At 49.5% G+C, this 15782-nt stretch overlaps 1 protein-coding gene across 6 annotated transcripts in view; it reads left to right on the forward strand.

The window, feature by feature from the left end:
- The window catches only part of SLC3A2 (solute carrier family 3 member 2), a 31925-nt gene extending 26150 nt beyond the window's left edge, over positions 1-5775 (forward strand). For all 6 annotated transcript variants that reach the window (XM_055293760.2, XM_055293933.2, XM_055293845.2 and 3 more), the window contains 7 exons: positions 328-419; positions 1871-1939; positions 2046-2104; positions 2579-2759; positions 2867-3010; positions 5027-5110; positions 5223-5775. In XM_055293760.2, coding sequence (XP_055149735.1) covers positions 328-419; positions 1871-1939; positions 2046-2104; positions 2579-2759; positions 2867-3010; positions 5027-5110; positions 5223-5585 — 992 coding nt within the window. In that variant the 3' untranslated portion in view covers positions 5586-5775. The remainder of the gene's footprint in view (positions 1-327; positions 420-1870; positions 1940-2045; positions 2105-2578; positions 2760-2866; positions 3011-5026; positions 5111-5222) is intronic.
- Positions 5776-15782: the final 10007 nt, after the last annotated feature.

Below are 15782 nucleotides of genomic sequence, written 5' to 3' on the forward strand. Positions count from 1 at the left end.
TTCAAGCAATTCTCGTGCCTCAGCCTCCTGAGTAGCTGGGACTAAAGCCATGTGCCACCACACCCGGATGATTTTTTTATTTTTAGTAGAGACGATTTTCACCGTGTTGACCAGGCTGGTTTTGAACTTGCCTGGCCTGCCTTCCAATATCTCAAGGCCCTTCCTTGCTCACATCTGTTTCAATGGAATGAATTTTGCCCGGGTTCAAATTCAAGCTTTTGTACCAAATAATACATAGGAAACACTCAGTGACTTGCATTTGTGATTTCCTTATTTCCCCTTAACTCATTGACTGTCTCATGACTGTGTCTTCCTCCATTGTTTTAGGCATCCGTGTCGTTCTGGACCTTACTCCCAACTACCGGGGTGAGAACTCGTGGTTCTCCACTCAGGTTGACACTGTGGCCACCAAGGTGAAGGTGAGTGTTGGAGCTGATGGCTGGTGGAAGTCAGATGCTGGGGTTGGGATGGTCCTTTCACAGCAATCCCTGTAGACCCAGCCTGGCTCCAACTGAGGGTCCCTTTGCTCCTTGGGGCCAAGCAGGAATGCCTCCTCCTATAGCCAAAGGATAGGCACACCTGTTTTTCTTGTTCCTTTTCTGACCTCTAATTTTTCTTATTTCCTTGACTCTGAGGATGAGTCAGGGCCAGGAAGGGACCTTCTCAGACGTCAGTCTGGAAGTTTGATTTTTCTTTCTTTTGGGAGAGGAAGCCCTTTCTCTGTGAGAATCCTGTCCTGCCTGGTTTCCCAGTTCTTGTTTGATGTGTTTGGAATAGAGCCCAGTCTGAAATTATAAGCACTGGGGTACTCCTATGTGTCTGGGACTATGCCAAGTATTTTATAGATGTTTTCCAATTCCCTGTATAACCATACAAGGTATCTAATTTGCCATAGGCTCAAATCTGTACCCAGCAGGCTAGGAGTAGTGCTTTGAATGTCACCCTAGCTCCTGATGTCTGGGTCCTAGGACACTGACCTGTTCAGAATGGGTAGAACAAAAATGGAAGCAGATACTGACACTGCTGGTAGCTGTGATACTAAGATAGAATTCTGGACTCCCAGCATTTGGGTAGGACCCCGGGATCATCCAGTTTAGGCCTTGCCAGTTACTAGGGGACCCTTTAAAAGTTGCTGATGAGGGAATGTTTTTGGATGGTTTGGCATGAGGGGCGGTACCCTCAGATGGAAATGGAGACCAGAGGAGAGAGTACATGGCCCAGAGAAGGGAAGAAAAGGAGAGTGGGGGTGAAGTTCCGCAGTGTGTGCAGGACTGCCAGGATTCCATTCAGCAGCACTGGCCTTTTTTCAAATCTAAACTGCCCTGGGGCTGTGCTTTGAATTTCAATCTTTCATCCTTGGCCTTGCTTTGAGCAGTTATTGTACTCACACCTTCCCCAGGCCTCAGGAAAGTGGGAGAGGGGGGATCTTGACTGACATTTTAGATCCTGTCTGCTGCTCACTGATTATGACTGTGGACACGTCTCCCTGCTTCTCTGGGTCTGTTTCTTCATCTCTAAAGTACGTACGCTAACATTCCAATGCTAAGTGTTAAACAAAGTTATGTTTGTGGACATACATTTTCTCTGGGGCCTTTTCTGTGGCTTTCAAAGTTGAAGCTGTGTGATTTGCCAGAGGCAAGAATAGAGAACTAAAATGCTGTAGCACTAAGAAAATCAGTGGAAGGGTAGAGCTGGAGGGGTCCAAAGGCTAAGCCTTTGTAGTGCAGGTGGAGAAGACCCAGGCAAGGCACAGGACTCTCCCCAGCTCTTGGGGGGAGGTGTGTGGTAGGTGAGGTTTAGTGTGGGCTGGAATTTTCTGAGCCTTTTCCTGAGAACTGATGTCTGTCCTGTATTCTTCTGCCCCCTATAGGATGCTCTGGAGTTTTGGCTGCAAGCTGGCGTAGATGGGTTCCAGGTTCGGGACATAGAGAATCTGAAGGTGAGTTCCCTTTCCACATTAGGGACAAAGCTTGGGAGAGAACAGAGGGACTCAGCTAGAGCCTAGTAATATTCCCTGGTCCTTGATTCTGCTTTTTTCTTTCTAGGATGCATCCTCATTCTTGGCTGAGTGGCAAAACATCACCAAGGGCTTCAGTGAAGACAGGTGGGTGCAGGCGCCATTCTGCTGACTCAGCTCCATTGTGGGAACCCCTCAGTGGAGTGCTAGGCCTAAGAAGGGGGGATTCCTAGTCTAGAGAATTTTCGTTACCTTTATTCTTTCTTTCTTTTGCTTTTTTTTTTTTTTTGAGATGGAGCTTTGCTCTTTTTGCCCAGGCTGGGGTGCAATGGCGTGATCTTGGCTCACTGCAACCTCTGCCTCCTTGGTTCAAGCGATTCTCCTGCCTCAGCATCCCAAGTAGCTGGGATTACAGACGCGGGCCACCACACCTGGCTAATTTTGTATTTTTAGTAGAGACGGGGTTTCTCCATGTTGGTCAAGCTGGTTTTGAGCTCCTGACCTCAAGTGATCCACCCGCCTCGGCCTCCCAAATTGTTGGGATTCCAGGCGTGAGCCACTGCGCCCGGCCCCATTCTTTCTTTCTTATACTAACCTTGACCCTCTCCCTCCCCTCTGCAGGCTCTTGATTGCGGGGACTAACTCCTCCGACCTTCAGCAGATCCTGAGCCTACTCGAATCCAACAAAGATTTGCTGTTGACTAGCTCATACCTGTCTGATTCTGGTTCTACTGGGGAGCATACAAAATCCCTAGTCACACAGTATTTGAATGCCACTGGCAATCGCTGGTGCAGCTGGAGTGTGAGTACCATGCTGGTGGGAAAGGGGGCAGATGGGAGAAGAAAGGGTTGTTGGGAGACAGAGGCAGAGGTGGGTTATGAGGCTTACTGTAGTGTCTCTCCCTGTAGTTGTCTCAGGCAAGGCTCCTGACTTCCTTCTTGCCGGCTCAACTTCTTCGACTCTACCAGCTGATGCTCTTCACCTTGCCAGGGACCCCTGTTTTCAGCTATGGGGATGAGATTGGCCTGGATGCGGCTGCCCTTCCTGGACAGGTACTGCGTGCTGTCTTTCTGTCACAGGGAGGTTGTTTATCCATCTTACAATGATGATTCTGGGGATGGCGGCAGATAGACGTGAGCCTTGGGGTGAAAACGTGTTTGATTCCTAGTCAGTAGCTGAGTAGCTATGTGGCTTTGGGCAAATTATTTTACCTTTCTGAATTTTGTTCATCCCTTGTGTTACTGCATTTTTTGAAGGGTGGTTAGGATTAAACGAGGGCATGTTTTTAATGGTAATGCCTGGTACCTGGCAGATGTTTGCTATGGTAGCCACCATTCATTTATTCATTCCTTTATTCTTTGGACAGTGGGTACTGTGCTAGGCTCTGTGCCCTCAGGAGCTCATAGTTTAGTGAGGGAGCCAGACAAATAAGTGGAGAAGTACATGGCAGTGGCTGGGCATGGTGACTCATGCCTGTAATCCTAGCACTTTGGGAGTCCGAGGCGGGTGGATCACTGGAGGTAAGGAGTTCGAAACCAGGCCAACAGGGTGAAACCCAGTCTCTACTAAAAATACAAAAACTAGCTAGGCATGGTGGTGCACTCCTGTAGTCCCAGCTACTGGGGAGGCTGAGGCAAGAGAATAGCTTGAACTGGGAGGCAGAGGTTGCAGTGAACTGAGATTGTGCCACTGCACTTCAGCCTGGGCGACAGAGGGAGACTCCTTCTCCAAAAAAAAAAAAAAGAAAAAGAAAGAAAGAAATACATGGTAGGGAGGGATACTACTACATACTACTACAAAGGCATTCACTAGCTTTAGACACAGGGTTACTGTTGATGCCCGACTTTTTTTGTTTTGTTTTTTTGTTTTTGTTTTTAAGACAGCATTTCCCTATGTTGCCCAGGCTGGAGTGCAGTGGCATGATCTTGGTTCATTGCAGCCTCCGCCTCCCAGGCTGAAGTGATCATCGCATCTCAGCCTCCTGAGTAGCTGGGATACGTACCATAGATAGGTGCGTGCCATCATGCCCAGCTGATCTTTTTTTTTGGAGACAGGGTCTTGCTCTGTTGATCTGGCTGGATTGCAGTGGTGCGATTATGTCTCACTGCAACCTCTGCCTCTTGGGTTCAAGTGATACTCCCGCCTCAGCTTCCCGAGTAGCTGGGAATACAGGTGCACACCACCATGCCCAGCTAATTTTTGTAGAGACAGGCTTTCACTATTGTTGCCCAGGCTGGTCTCCAACTCCTAGGCTCAATGGATCTGCCTGCCCTGACCTCCCAAAGTGCTGGGACTGTAGGTGTGTATGTGTGAGGACCCTGAGGTGGGAGCCTGCCTCACTTGTCCAGTAGAAGTTAGCCAGGCCAGGCGTGGTGGCTTATGCCTGTAATCCCAGCACTTTGGGAGGCCAAGGTGGGTGGATCACCTGAGGTCAGGAGTTCGAGACCAGCCTAGCCAACATGGTGAAACCCTGTCTTTACTAAAAATACGAAAAAATTAGCTGGGTGTGGTGGCGCGCACGTATGGTCAGCTACTCGGGAGGCTGAGGCAGGAGAATCGCTTGAACCCAGGAGGCGGAGATTGCAGTAAGCCAAGATTGTGCCATTGCACTCCAGCCTGAACAGAGCGAGACTCCATCTCAAAAAAATAAAAAAGTTAGCCAGACATGAGTTGGGGAGGTTATATATTGGTGAGGATGGGAATGGGAAGAGGGATATGGGACAATGGGCCCAGGGCTTTTTTTTGAGACAGGGTCTCACTCTGTTGCCCAGGCTGGAGTACAGTGGTGCAGTCATGGCTCACTGCAAGCTCAAATTCCTGGGTTCAAGTGATCCTCCCTTCTCAGCCTCCCCAGTAGCTGGGACTATAGGGATGTAACACTACACCCAGCTAATTTTTTAAAATTTTGTAGTAGAGATGAGGGCTCATTATGTTGCCAAGGCTGGTTTCAAATGCCTGGGCTCAAGCGATCCTCTTGCTTTGACCTCCCAGACTGCTGGAATTACAGATGTGAGCCACCATGCCTGACCCCAGGCCTTTTTAAAGTCCTATTTTTCTCTGCTTTTCAGCCTGTGGAGGCTCCAGTCATGCTGTGGGATGAGTCCAGCTTCCCTGACATCCCAGGGGCTGTAAGTGCCAACATGACTGTGAAGGTAAGAGTTCTAGATGGGTAGAACCTGACTGGTGGAGGGTGGGCTGGGCTTGTAGAAGTCTGTACCCAGGGGAGCCCCTCACGTGCTTCTGCTATGTTTTTATCATTCTTAGGGCCAGAGTGGAGACCCTGGCTCCCTCCTTTCCTTGTTCCGGCGGCTGAGTGACCAGCGGAGTAAGGAGCGCTCCCTACTGCATGGGGACTTCCATGCATTCTCTGCTGGGCCTGGACTCTTCTCCTATATCCGCCACTGGGACCAGAATGAGCGTTTTCTGGTAGTGCTTAACTTTGGGGATGTGGGCCTCTCGGCTGGGCTGCAGGCCTCTGACCTGCCTGCCAGCACCAGCCTGCCAGCCAAGGCTGACCTCCTGCTCAGCACCCAGCCAGGCCGTGAGGAGGGCTCCCCTCTTGAGCTGGAACGCCTGAAATTGGAGCCTCACGAAGGGCTGCTGCTCCGCTTCCCCTATGCGGCCTGACCCCAGCCTGACATGGACCCACTACCCTTCTCCTTTCCTTCCCAGGCCCGTTGGCTTCTGATTTTTCTCTTTTTTTCCCCTTTTTAAAAAAACACAAAACAAACAAACAAAAAAACTGTTGCAGATTATAAGTGAACCCCCAAATAGGGTGTTTTCTGCCTTCAAATAAAAGTCACCCCTGCATGGTGAAGTCTTGTCTTCCCTCTGCTTCTCTCATAGCAGGAATTTCTCTCTTTCCTCCCCTCCCGTGCGTCTGCTCCAACTCCTTCATAATTTTTGTAGGGTCCAAGGGCCAGAGGAAAGGGGGCCTCCCAAAGTCAACAGCATGGAGGTGTCAGGGCTGGGATAGCACCCATGCCTCACCCACGCTGGGCCACGGGGCTCTCTGGACATCTTGGGTCTTGCCGACTCTTAACTTCATCTCCTTCAGCAAAGGGCTCTGGCCAAACATAGTTTTCCTGTTTTTGCAGACTTGGCCTTTCACGGAGAGTGGGGGTGGGATGGTCTGGTTTTTAAAAGGTATTTCTAAAGGATACTAGAGGTCATGCATTCAAGAATTTGTTGAACACTCAGCACGTGCCAGAAACTGTCCCTGTTCTGGGGTCACAGCAGGGAACACAGTACAAAAATTCCTGCCTCCTTGGGGCTCATACTCTTGTGGGGAGCAAAGAAAAAAGATATAGCTGTTGTAGTGCAGTGGATATGGTGACAGTGTTCTTATGGAGGAAAAAGTAAAGCAGGAGAGGTGTTTCAGGGTAGAGGGGCCCAGAGGAGGCCTCGCCAAGGAGGTGACTTGTGAGTAAAGGCCTAATAAGTGAGGGAGTTCACCTGGTTAGTATCTGGGGAAGGGGCTTCCTGGGACTGAGGGGTGTGAGCCTGGCTGATGGGAGTGAGGAAAGGAGTAAGGGATGAAGTCTCATCGGCAAGGAGTGGGCAGATCATGACAGTTGTAATAAGGGGTCACGTAGGGTGCAGAGAGTTTGGCAGCCTACATGGTTGGAGGGCATGGTCCCCACAAGTCTTCACTTCAATACCAGCTGCAAGTTCAGGGGTCCCCATGACCACCTTCGGGTAGGTAATAGACTAGAGTGACTCAGAACTCAGGAAGGTATTGGGATTATGGTTTTATTACAGCAAAAGCATACCCAGAGCCAGCCAAAGGATGAGAGGCCTGGGGCAGGGTCTGGAAGGGAGCTAGGTAAGAAGCTTCCTGCTGTCTTCTTGCAATGGAGTCCTGGTACCTCTTCCCGGCCATGATGGAGGTATAACCAGAGAAGCTCACTTGATCTTGGGTGTGCCGTTTCCCTTGGTGCTTAATCACATAGTGCTCTGTGGCTGACCTTTAATCTTCAGCCCCTGCGAGAGCTTTGGGCTAAGGCCTTCAGTTGTCTCCATTTCCCCCAGAGGTTGCCTGTTCCAAAGCTCAGATTGTAAATCACATTTATCACTGACACTCCTGTTAGTCAGGGCATTCCATGGGTCTAGAGGGCACTTAACAGTAGCCGAGGGTAAAGGCCAGACTTCCAAGTAAGAATTCTTCACTACACATAGGGTCTGAGGGAGTGGAATGGGAGTTGTTGCAGGGTTTTGAGTGGAGTGACATGGTCTTGCTTGGAATTTAACAGACTCACTGGCTGTTACTAGCCTGCAAGCAGGGAGGCCAGTTAAGATGGTTTGTTCTGCAACCTAGAATACTTTTTAGGATGGTAGTGAGGTGGTAAGAAGTGTTAAGAAGTGTTTGGGTCCTGCGTTTCTTTTTTTTTTTTTTTTTTTGAGACACTTGTCTCCTAGGCTGGAGTGAAGTGGCACGATCACTGCAAGCTCCGCCTCCCAGGTTCTCACCATTCTCCTGCCTCAGCCTCCAGAGTAGCTGGGACCACAGGCGCCCGCCACCACACCTGTCTAATTTTTTTGTGTTTTTAGTAGAGACGGGGTTTCACTGTGTTAGCCAGGATGGTCTCGATCTCCTGACCTCGTGATCTGCCTGCCTCGGCCTCTCAAAGTGCTGGGATTATAGGCGTGAGCCACCGTGCCCGGCTGGTCCTGTGTTTATTTTGCAAGCAGATCTGCAGTATTTGGCTTTTGGGATCCTGTTGCAGTACTAGTGATCTGTGCAGGCCTCATGGCCCTTGGGGTTAGTTTGGCTCTCTTAGTTTTCTTACAGAAAAGAATGCTGGCTGGGTGCAGTGGCTCATGCCTGTAATCCCAGCACTTTGGGAGGCCGAGACAGTTGGATCACCTGAGGTCAGGAGGTCGAGACCAGCCTGACCATTATGGTGAAACCCCGTCTCTACTGAAAATACAAAAATTAGCCGGGCGTGGTGGTGGGTGCCTGTAATCCCAGCTACTCGGGAGGCTGAGACAGGAGAATTGCTTGAACCTGGGAGGCAGAGGTTGCAGTGAGCAAGATCACACCACTGCACTCCAGCCTGGGCCAAAGAGCGAGACTCAGTCTCAGAAAAAAAAAAAAAAAAAAAGAATGCGGGTCACTGGTGTAGGCTTCACTTCCCATGGGCTGTGTCCTGGAGTGGGCCTGGGCCTCTGAGGGTTTCCTGGTGTAGGGGAGAGATCAAGACATTAAAAGACCCAAATTAAGGCCCAGGATCCTGAGGCTGTCAGAGCACAGTTCCTGAGAAGACACCCCAGCCTGCTGGGCCTAAGGCTTCCCTCTGCCTAGGGTTTCCCTTCTTTCTCAGTAACCACCCCCACCCCCGCCCCACCTTCTGGCTCTTGCCTGCTCTGGGCCTCTTCCTGAGGCTCCCCACCCTTCCCTGTCCATGTCCTTTCCCAGGGTCCCAGCTCCAGCCCTCCCCCTTTCCTCCTTCCTCTGCCTCCTGGACTCCCCTCTTAACACAGTTTATATCTTAGTGCTGTTATGGATGGAGCCTCATTATGGTTATGTGCTTATTTAATTTTCATCTTTTCCCCCTATCCTAACCACTAGACCACCAGGGAGATTTTCACTTAAGAAAAATATAGTAAGGCCAGATGGTGGCTCATGCTTGTAATCCTAGCACTTTGGGAGGCTGAGGTGGGAGGGTTTCTTGAGGCCGGGAGTTTGAGACCAACCTGGGCAACATAGTGGGACCCCTGTCTCTATTAAAAAAAAAAAAATTAGCTGGGCATGGTTGCATGTGCCTGTAGTCCCAGCTAACCTGGAAGCTAAGGCGGGAAGATCATTTGAACTCTGGAGGTTGAGGCTGCAGTGAGGTATGATTGCACCACTGCACTCCAACCTGGGTGACAGAGTGAGACCCTGTCTCAAAAAAAAAAAAAAAATTGTAAGATACATGGCATAAAATTTACTATTTTATTTATTTATTTTTGAGATGGAATCTTGCTCTTTCGCCCAGGCTGGAGTGCAGTGGTATTCATCTGGACTCACTGCAACCTCCGCCTCCCGGGTTCAGGTGATTCTCCTGCCTCAGCCTCCTGAGTAGCTGGGATTTATAGGTGCCTGCCACCACACCCAGCTAATTTTTGTATTTTTAGTAGGGACGGTTTCACCATGTTGGCCAGGCTGGTCTTGAACTCGTGACCTCAAGTCATCTGCCCTTTTTGGCCTCCTAAAGTGCTGGAATTACAGGCATGAGCCACTGCGCCCAGCCATTAGCAAGCATTTTTGAGTTACTGCTCTGTCTCTGGTAACATCCTCAACTTTCTGGGTACAGGGGTGAACAAGACCCTGTTCTGACATGATTTCCAACCTCCAAAGGACCAAATGCTTGATGATAAGCACTGAGAACCTCTCTTAAGGGTTAAGGGCACCACAAACTGAGATAATGTAACAATATAGCAAGTCATTGGTTTAATGACTTTCACTTTTAAGTCATTATGACACACCTAGGAGGACTGTGGGGACCCTGTTTATGGAGGCTGAGGGCTCAGGGAAGTAAAGGGACCCTTCTAGACACAGCAGTGGAGCTGCCATTCAGACCCAGGCCTTAGTACCATGGTCAAGCCCCAGGTGCCAATGGACTTGGTCCTTCCTGGGATCCCTGGCCAATTACCTGCCTTTGGATCATGGGTCGGGGTGGACATCTCTGTCAGCCTGAGCCATTCTTCTGGTTCCAATCGATGTGCTACATGTTGGGGACATAAACGGAACTAAAATACTGTCCTGCTTATCTGACCTTCACTGATCGGGAGTGAAAGCAGATGTGTAAGTAATCGGGTGAGATAAAGGCTGAAGAGCACCAGGCCCTGTGATGGACCGAGGAGGAGCTTAACCCTAGAGGGATCAGGAAAAGCTTCCTGGAGCCTTCATTTGAACTGAGATTGAGGCACCAGTAGGCATTCACATTATGCATGTGAAGGAAAAGGCCGCCGGGTATAGGTGACATTATGTACCACTGCTCTGTTGAGACAGCCTGACGAATGTGAAGAACTGTAACTGGGACATAAAGTATGATTTTGGACAATTTGGGAGAGTGGTGAGAGCCAACCAGAGGCTGAAGCATAAAGGGCTTTAACAGCCATGGCTCAAGTTGTCTGTACTTTACCCCATCATGTAGATTAGTGGTTCCCAGCCTGGTTATGCAGAATCCTCTGGAAAAAATTTTCCCATCCAACTTACACCAAATCAGAATAGCCAAGGGGGATATGCCGTGAATCTCCAAGAGTGTGAGCTTGGAAGTTAATTTTATTTTATTACTTTTTTTGAGAAGGAGTCTCACTCTGTCGCCCAGGCTGGAGTGCAGTGGCACAATCTCGGCTCACTGCAACCTACGCCTCCTGGGTTCAAGCGATTCTCCTGTGCCAGCCCTCCCGAGTAGCTGGGATTACAGATGCCCGCTATCACACCCCACTCAATTTTTGTATTTTTTTAGTAGAGATGGGGCTTCAACATGTCCAGGCTGGTCTCAAACTCCCGACCTCAGGTGATTCGCCCGCCTTGGCCTCCCAAAGTTCTGAGATTATTGGCGTGAGCCACTGCACCTGGCTGGAAGTTTATTTTTAGCCACCTTCCCAAAATTATTCTTAGAGCAGATCAGTGTTTCCCAAGTGTGCTGAGTTATGCCCGGGGGCAATGATTAGCAATAAAAGCCTTGGCCAGCGTTATGGCTCATGCCTGTAATCCCAGCACTTTGGGAGGCCGAGGCAGGCAGATCACAAGGTCAAGAGATTGAGGCCGTCCTGGCCAACATGGTGAAACCCCGTCTCTTCTAAAATAACAAAAATTAGCTGGGCGTGGTGGCATGCACCTGTAGTCCCAGCTACTCGGGAGGCTGAGGCAGGAGAATTGCTTGAACACTGGAGGCGGAGGTTGCAGGTTGCAGTGAGCTGAGATTGCGCCACTGCACTCCAGCCTGGTGAAAGATCGAGACTCTATCTCAAAAAAAAAAAAAAAAAAAAAAAAGAAAGAAAGAAAAGAAAAAGAAAAGCCTTGAATTTTTCTCCTGGATGTTCTGATTCAGAAGGTCTGGGATGGGACACTAGAACCCATGTAACAAGCTCAGCTAAGAACAAGAGAAAGAACAAAAAAAGAACAAGAGGCCGGGCGCAGTGGCTCACACCTGTAATCCCAGCACTTTGGGAGGCCGAGGTGGGCAGATCACGAGGTCAGGAGATTGAGACTATCCTGGCTAACATGGTGAAACCCCATCTCTACTAAAAATACAAAAATTAGCTGGCATGATGGTGCACGCCTCTAATCGCAGCTACTCAGAAGGCTGAGGCACGAGAATCGCTTGAACGCGGGTGGCAGAGGTTGCAGTGAGCTGAGATCGTGTCACTGAACTCCAGCCTGGGCGACAGAGCAGGACTCTCTTTCTCAAAAAAAAAAAAAAAAAAAAAAAAAAAAAAAAGTCAAGGAGACAGAGGCTGTGGGTTTGGAGAGAAGGGGATGGGTTGGAGAAATGATTCAAGAGAAGAGACTCCAGGATTTGTGACCACGTAGGTGGGATGGGCTGGATATGAAGGGAGAAGGGCTGTGCTGTGACTCCTGAGTTTCTAGCTTAGGTGACTCGGAGTGCAGGCTGGAGTCATCAAGCTGAGTAGGGAAGGCAGGAAGAAAAGTAGCTGAGGAGGCTAGGCATGGTGGCTCACGCCTGTAATCACAGCACTTTGGGAGGCCGAGGCGGGTGGATCATGAAGTCAGGAGTTCAAGACCAGCCTAGCCAACATGGTGAAACCCTGTCTCTACTAAAGATACAAAAAATTAGCCGGACATGGTGGTGCGCACCTGTAATCCCAGCTACTTGGGAGGCTAAGATAGGAGAATCGCTTGAACCTGGGAGTTGGAAGTTGCAGTGAGCTGAGATCGTGCCACTGCACTCCAGCCTGGGCAACAGGGTGAGACTCTGTTGCAAAAAAAAAAAAAAAAAAGAAAAGAAAAGTAGCTGAGGGTGGAAAGCTGATCAGCTCCATGCAGAGATGCTGGGTGCCCCTATCCTTGCAGGTGGAGGTTTCCAGCCGGGGAGAGTCTACCGCTCAGCAGAGGGCAAGATCTGGGAGCCCTGGGGGTAGAGGTGGGGGATTTGCCATGAGGATAAATGATGTGTGTGGGTGGAGAAGGGCAGAAGGGTGAGATTGGAGCCCCGAGGACTGGCAACATCTATAGACTAGAGACAGTTGAAGAGAGACCCACATAGAAGGCAGAGAACAGAGCCTGGGGCTGGGGATAGGAAGACAAGAAGAGGCCAGTTGGTATTGGTAGAACTGTCCCAGGTGGCCTTCAGATTTGGTGACAAGGAGAGCATTGGTGGTTTCTGGGTGATCTTCTCCAGAGCATTTCTAGGGGAACGTGGAGAAATTGATTTTTTTTAATTTGAAGGGTGAGAAGGATTTGTACATGTTTCTAGATAGTATCAGTTGGAGCACCTGGTTTTCTTTTTCTTTTCTTTTTTTTTTTTTGTTGAGACAGAGTCTCATTCTGTCACAGGGCTGGAGTGCAGTGGTGTGATCTCGGTTCACTGCAAGCTCCGCCTCCTGGGTTCAAGCAATTCTTCTGCCTCAGCCTCTCGAGTAGCTGGGACTACAGGCACCTGCCACCACGCCCGGCTAATTTTTTGTATTTTTAGTAGAGACCGGGTTTCATTGTGTTAGTCAGGTTGGTCTCGATCTCCTGACCTCGTGATCCGCCTGCCTTGGCCTCCCAAAGTGCTGGGATTACAGGCGTGAGCCACCGTGCCCGGCCGAAGCACCTGGTTTTCTTAAGCAGCAAAAGAATTTACTGGAAGGCCACCAGGAACTGCCAAGAGGAAGCAGGACCAGACTTGGAAAATGGGCAGGAAGCAAGCGCCAAGAAGCAGGAAGTACAATTGTCTTTTAACTGGAACAGCCTGGGATGCTGCCACTGGGAAACATTCTGCCAAAGTGTGTGTGGCTGGGCACAAAGGCGTGCTGCATGAAGGCATTGGCCACCCTGGGTGGGATGTGGGTGGTGCTGAAATTCAGAACATGTTCCATTTGCAATGGCCCTTGCGTGTCCTGAGTTCAAGGACAAAGGGGGATCACCTCTTACTTCTTACAAAGGGCTCTCTCCACTGTAATCCCGGCTACTCAGGAAGCTGAGGTGGGAGGGCTGTCTGAGGCCAGGAGTTTGAGACCAGCCTGGGCAACATAGCGAGACCACGTCTCTACAGAAAATAAAATAAATAGCTTGTCATGGTGGCACATGCCTGTAGTCCCAGCTGCTTGGGAGGCTGAGGTGGGAGAATTGCTTGAGCTGGGGAGATTGAGGCTGCTGTGAGCCATGATTATACTACTGCACTCCAGCCTAGGTGACAGAGTGAGACCCTAAATCTAAAAAACAAAAAACAGGGCTCCATCCAGTTGCCAAATCATGCACCCATGATACTGTCACTGCTCTGCAGGGACACCCTCTTAAAATTGACACAATGATGCTGATATGGTTAGTGTGGCCCTAGAAATAGAATTAGTCAATGGTGATTTTATTTTATTTTATTTATTTATTTTTGAGATGGAGTCTCGCTCTGTCACCTAGGCTGGAGTGCAGTGGTGTGATCTTGGCTCACTGCAACCTCTACCTCCCGAGTTCAAGCGTTTCTTCTGCCTCAGCCTCCCGAGTAGCTGGGATTACAGGTGCCCACCACCACGCCCAGCTAATTTTTGAATTTTTAGTAGAGACGGGGTTTCACCATGTTGGTCAGGATGGTCTCGAATTCCTGACCTCGTGATCTACCCACCTTGGCCTCCTAAAGTGCTGGGATTACAGGTGTGAGCCACTGAGCCCGGCCCAATTTTATTTATTTTTATTTTTTAATTTTGTTTTTGAGACGGAGTCTTGCTCTGTCGCCCAGGCTGCAGTGCAGTGGCTCAGTCTTGGCTCACTGCAACCTCTGCCTCATCAACGGTGATTTTAAGATTTTTGGTTTGAGCAGCTAGAAGTTGGATTTGCCATTTAATGAGATGGAGAAGGCTGCAGAAGGAGTAGACTTAAAAGGAGAAATAGGCAGCTGAGTTTGGGCCTTTAATGCCTTTGAAATCTTAGACATTAAAGTGCAAATGTGAAGACGTCAGCTGGACATACTGCCCTGCTGTTCACAGAGAAGCCTGGGTTGGAGATGTGAATTTAGGCGTCCTCTGCACAGCTGGTGTTTAAAGCCATGAAATGATAGGAGGTGATCAGGGGAGTAAGTGCAGAGAGAGAAAAGAAGAGGCCCCAGGACTCAGCTCTTCAGAGTTTGGAGAAATGGGGGTGGGCCAGCAATACAGACAAAGTATGAGGGGACAGTGAGATAGGCAGAGGGATGTGGTCCTGGGGATCAAGTGAGGGGGAAGGGGTAAACACTGTCAAATGCTGCTGAGGGGGCCAGGTGAGGTGGCTCACGCCTGTAATCCCAGCACTTTGGGAGGATGAGGCGGGTGGATCACCTGAGGTCGGGAGTTCGAGACCAGCCTGACCAACATGGAGAAACCCCATCTCTACTAAAAATACAAAATTAGCCGGGCGTGGTGGCACATGCCTGTAATCCCAGCTACTTGGGAGGCTGAGGCAGGAGAATCGCTTTAACCCGGGAGGCGGAGGTTGTGGTGAGCCGAGACTGCACCACTGCACTCCAGCCTGGGTGACAGAGTGAGACTCCGTCTCAAAAAACAAAAAGTTAATTGAGAATTGATAATAATTGTATAGATTTATGGGGTGTGATAAACCTCCAAGTGTCGGAGGTTTGGGGAGAAAGGAGAAATTGTGAATAAACACCTCAGACCTTCCTATTCACAGTGTCTGTCTGGGGACCAGTAGCAACCACAGTAACAACTTACTTGTTGGAAATACAGATTCTCAGGTCTACTCAGACCTATTGAGTCAGTATCTTGTTGCCAATCAGGCTGGAGTCAGTGGTACCATCATAGCTTACTGCAGCATCAAACTCCTGGGCTCAAAGCATCCTCCCATCTCAGCCTCCTGAATAGCTAGGACTACAGGCATGCATCACCACACCTGGCTTTTTTTTTGTTTTTAACTTTTTGTAGAGATGGGGTCTTACTACATTGCCCAGGTTGGTCTCAAACCTCTGGCTTCAGGCAATCCTCCCACTTCAGGCTCCTGAAGCACTGGGATTACAGATGTGAGCCATTGTGCTCAGCCGGAATCTGCATTTTTTTTTTTTTTTTGAGTCTTGCTCTGTCACCCAGGCTGGAGTGCAGTGGTGCCATCTCCACTCACCGCAACCCCCCACTGTCCCGGGTTCAAGCAATTCTCCTGCCTCAGCCGCCCCAGTAGCTGGGATTACAGGCACGTGCCACCATGCCCAGCTAATTTTTGTATTGTTAGTAAAGGTGGGGTTTTGCCATGTTGATCAGGCTGGTCTTGAACTCCTGAACTCAGGTGATCCACCTGCCTCAGTCTCCCAAAGTGCTGGGATTACAGGCATGAGCCACCGCGCCTGGCCTGGAATCTGCATTTTAATGAGATCCCAGGTGATTCCTATGCACACTCATATTTGACAAGCTCTGATGCAGGAGTGTGGGAGAGCCACTGTTTGAGAGATTTGCAAGTTGATTGCCATGTAGTGGGCGGCGGGAACAACTGGCTTAAGATCAGCCTTTCAGCCTGCCTTTGTTTCTCTTGGTGCTGCCTTGAAGACTCCAGTCCTTCTAACTGGTGGTGACAAAAAAAAAAAAAAACAAAAAAAAAAACAAAAAAAAAACACCTCAGTATGATAAGAAAGAGAAAATGTGCCCTCTTCTTCTGCAGCAGCAGAAATAAGAAGCAGATTCTTTTGTGCATCG

This window comes from Symphalangus syndactylus, chromosome 1 (genome assembly GCF_028878055.3).
Source record: "Symphalangus syndactylus isolate Jambi chromosome 1, NHGRI_mSymSyn1-v2.1_pri, whole genome shotgun sequence".
NCBI lineage: Eukaryota > Metazoa > Chordata > Mammalia > Primates > Hylobatidae > Symphalangus > Symphalangus syndactylus.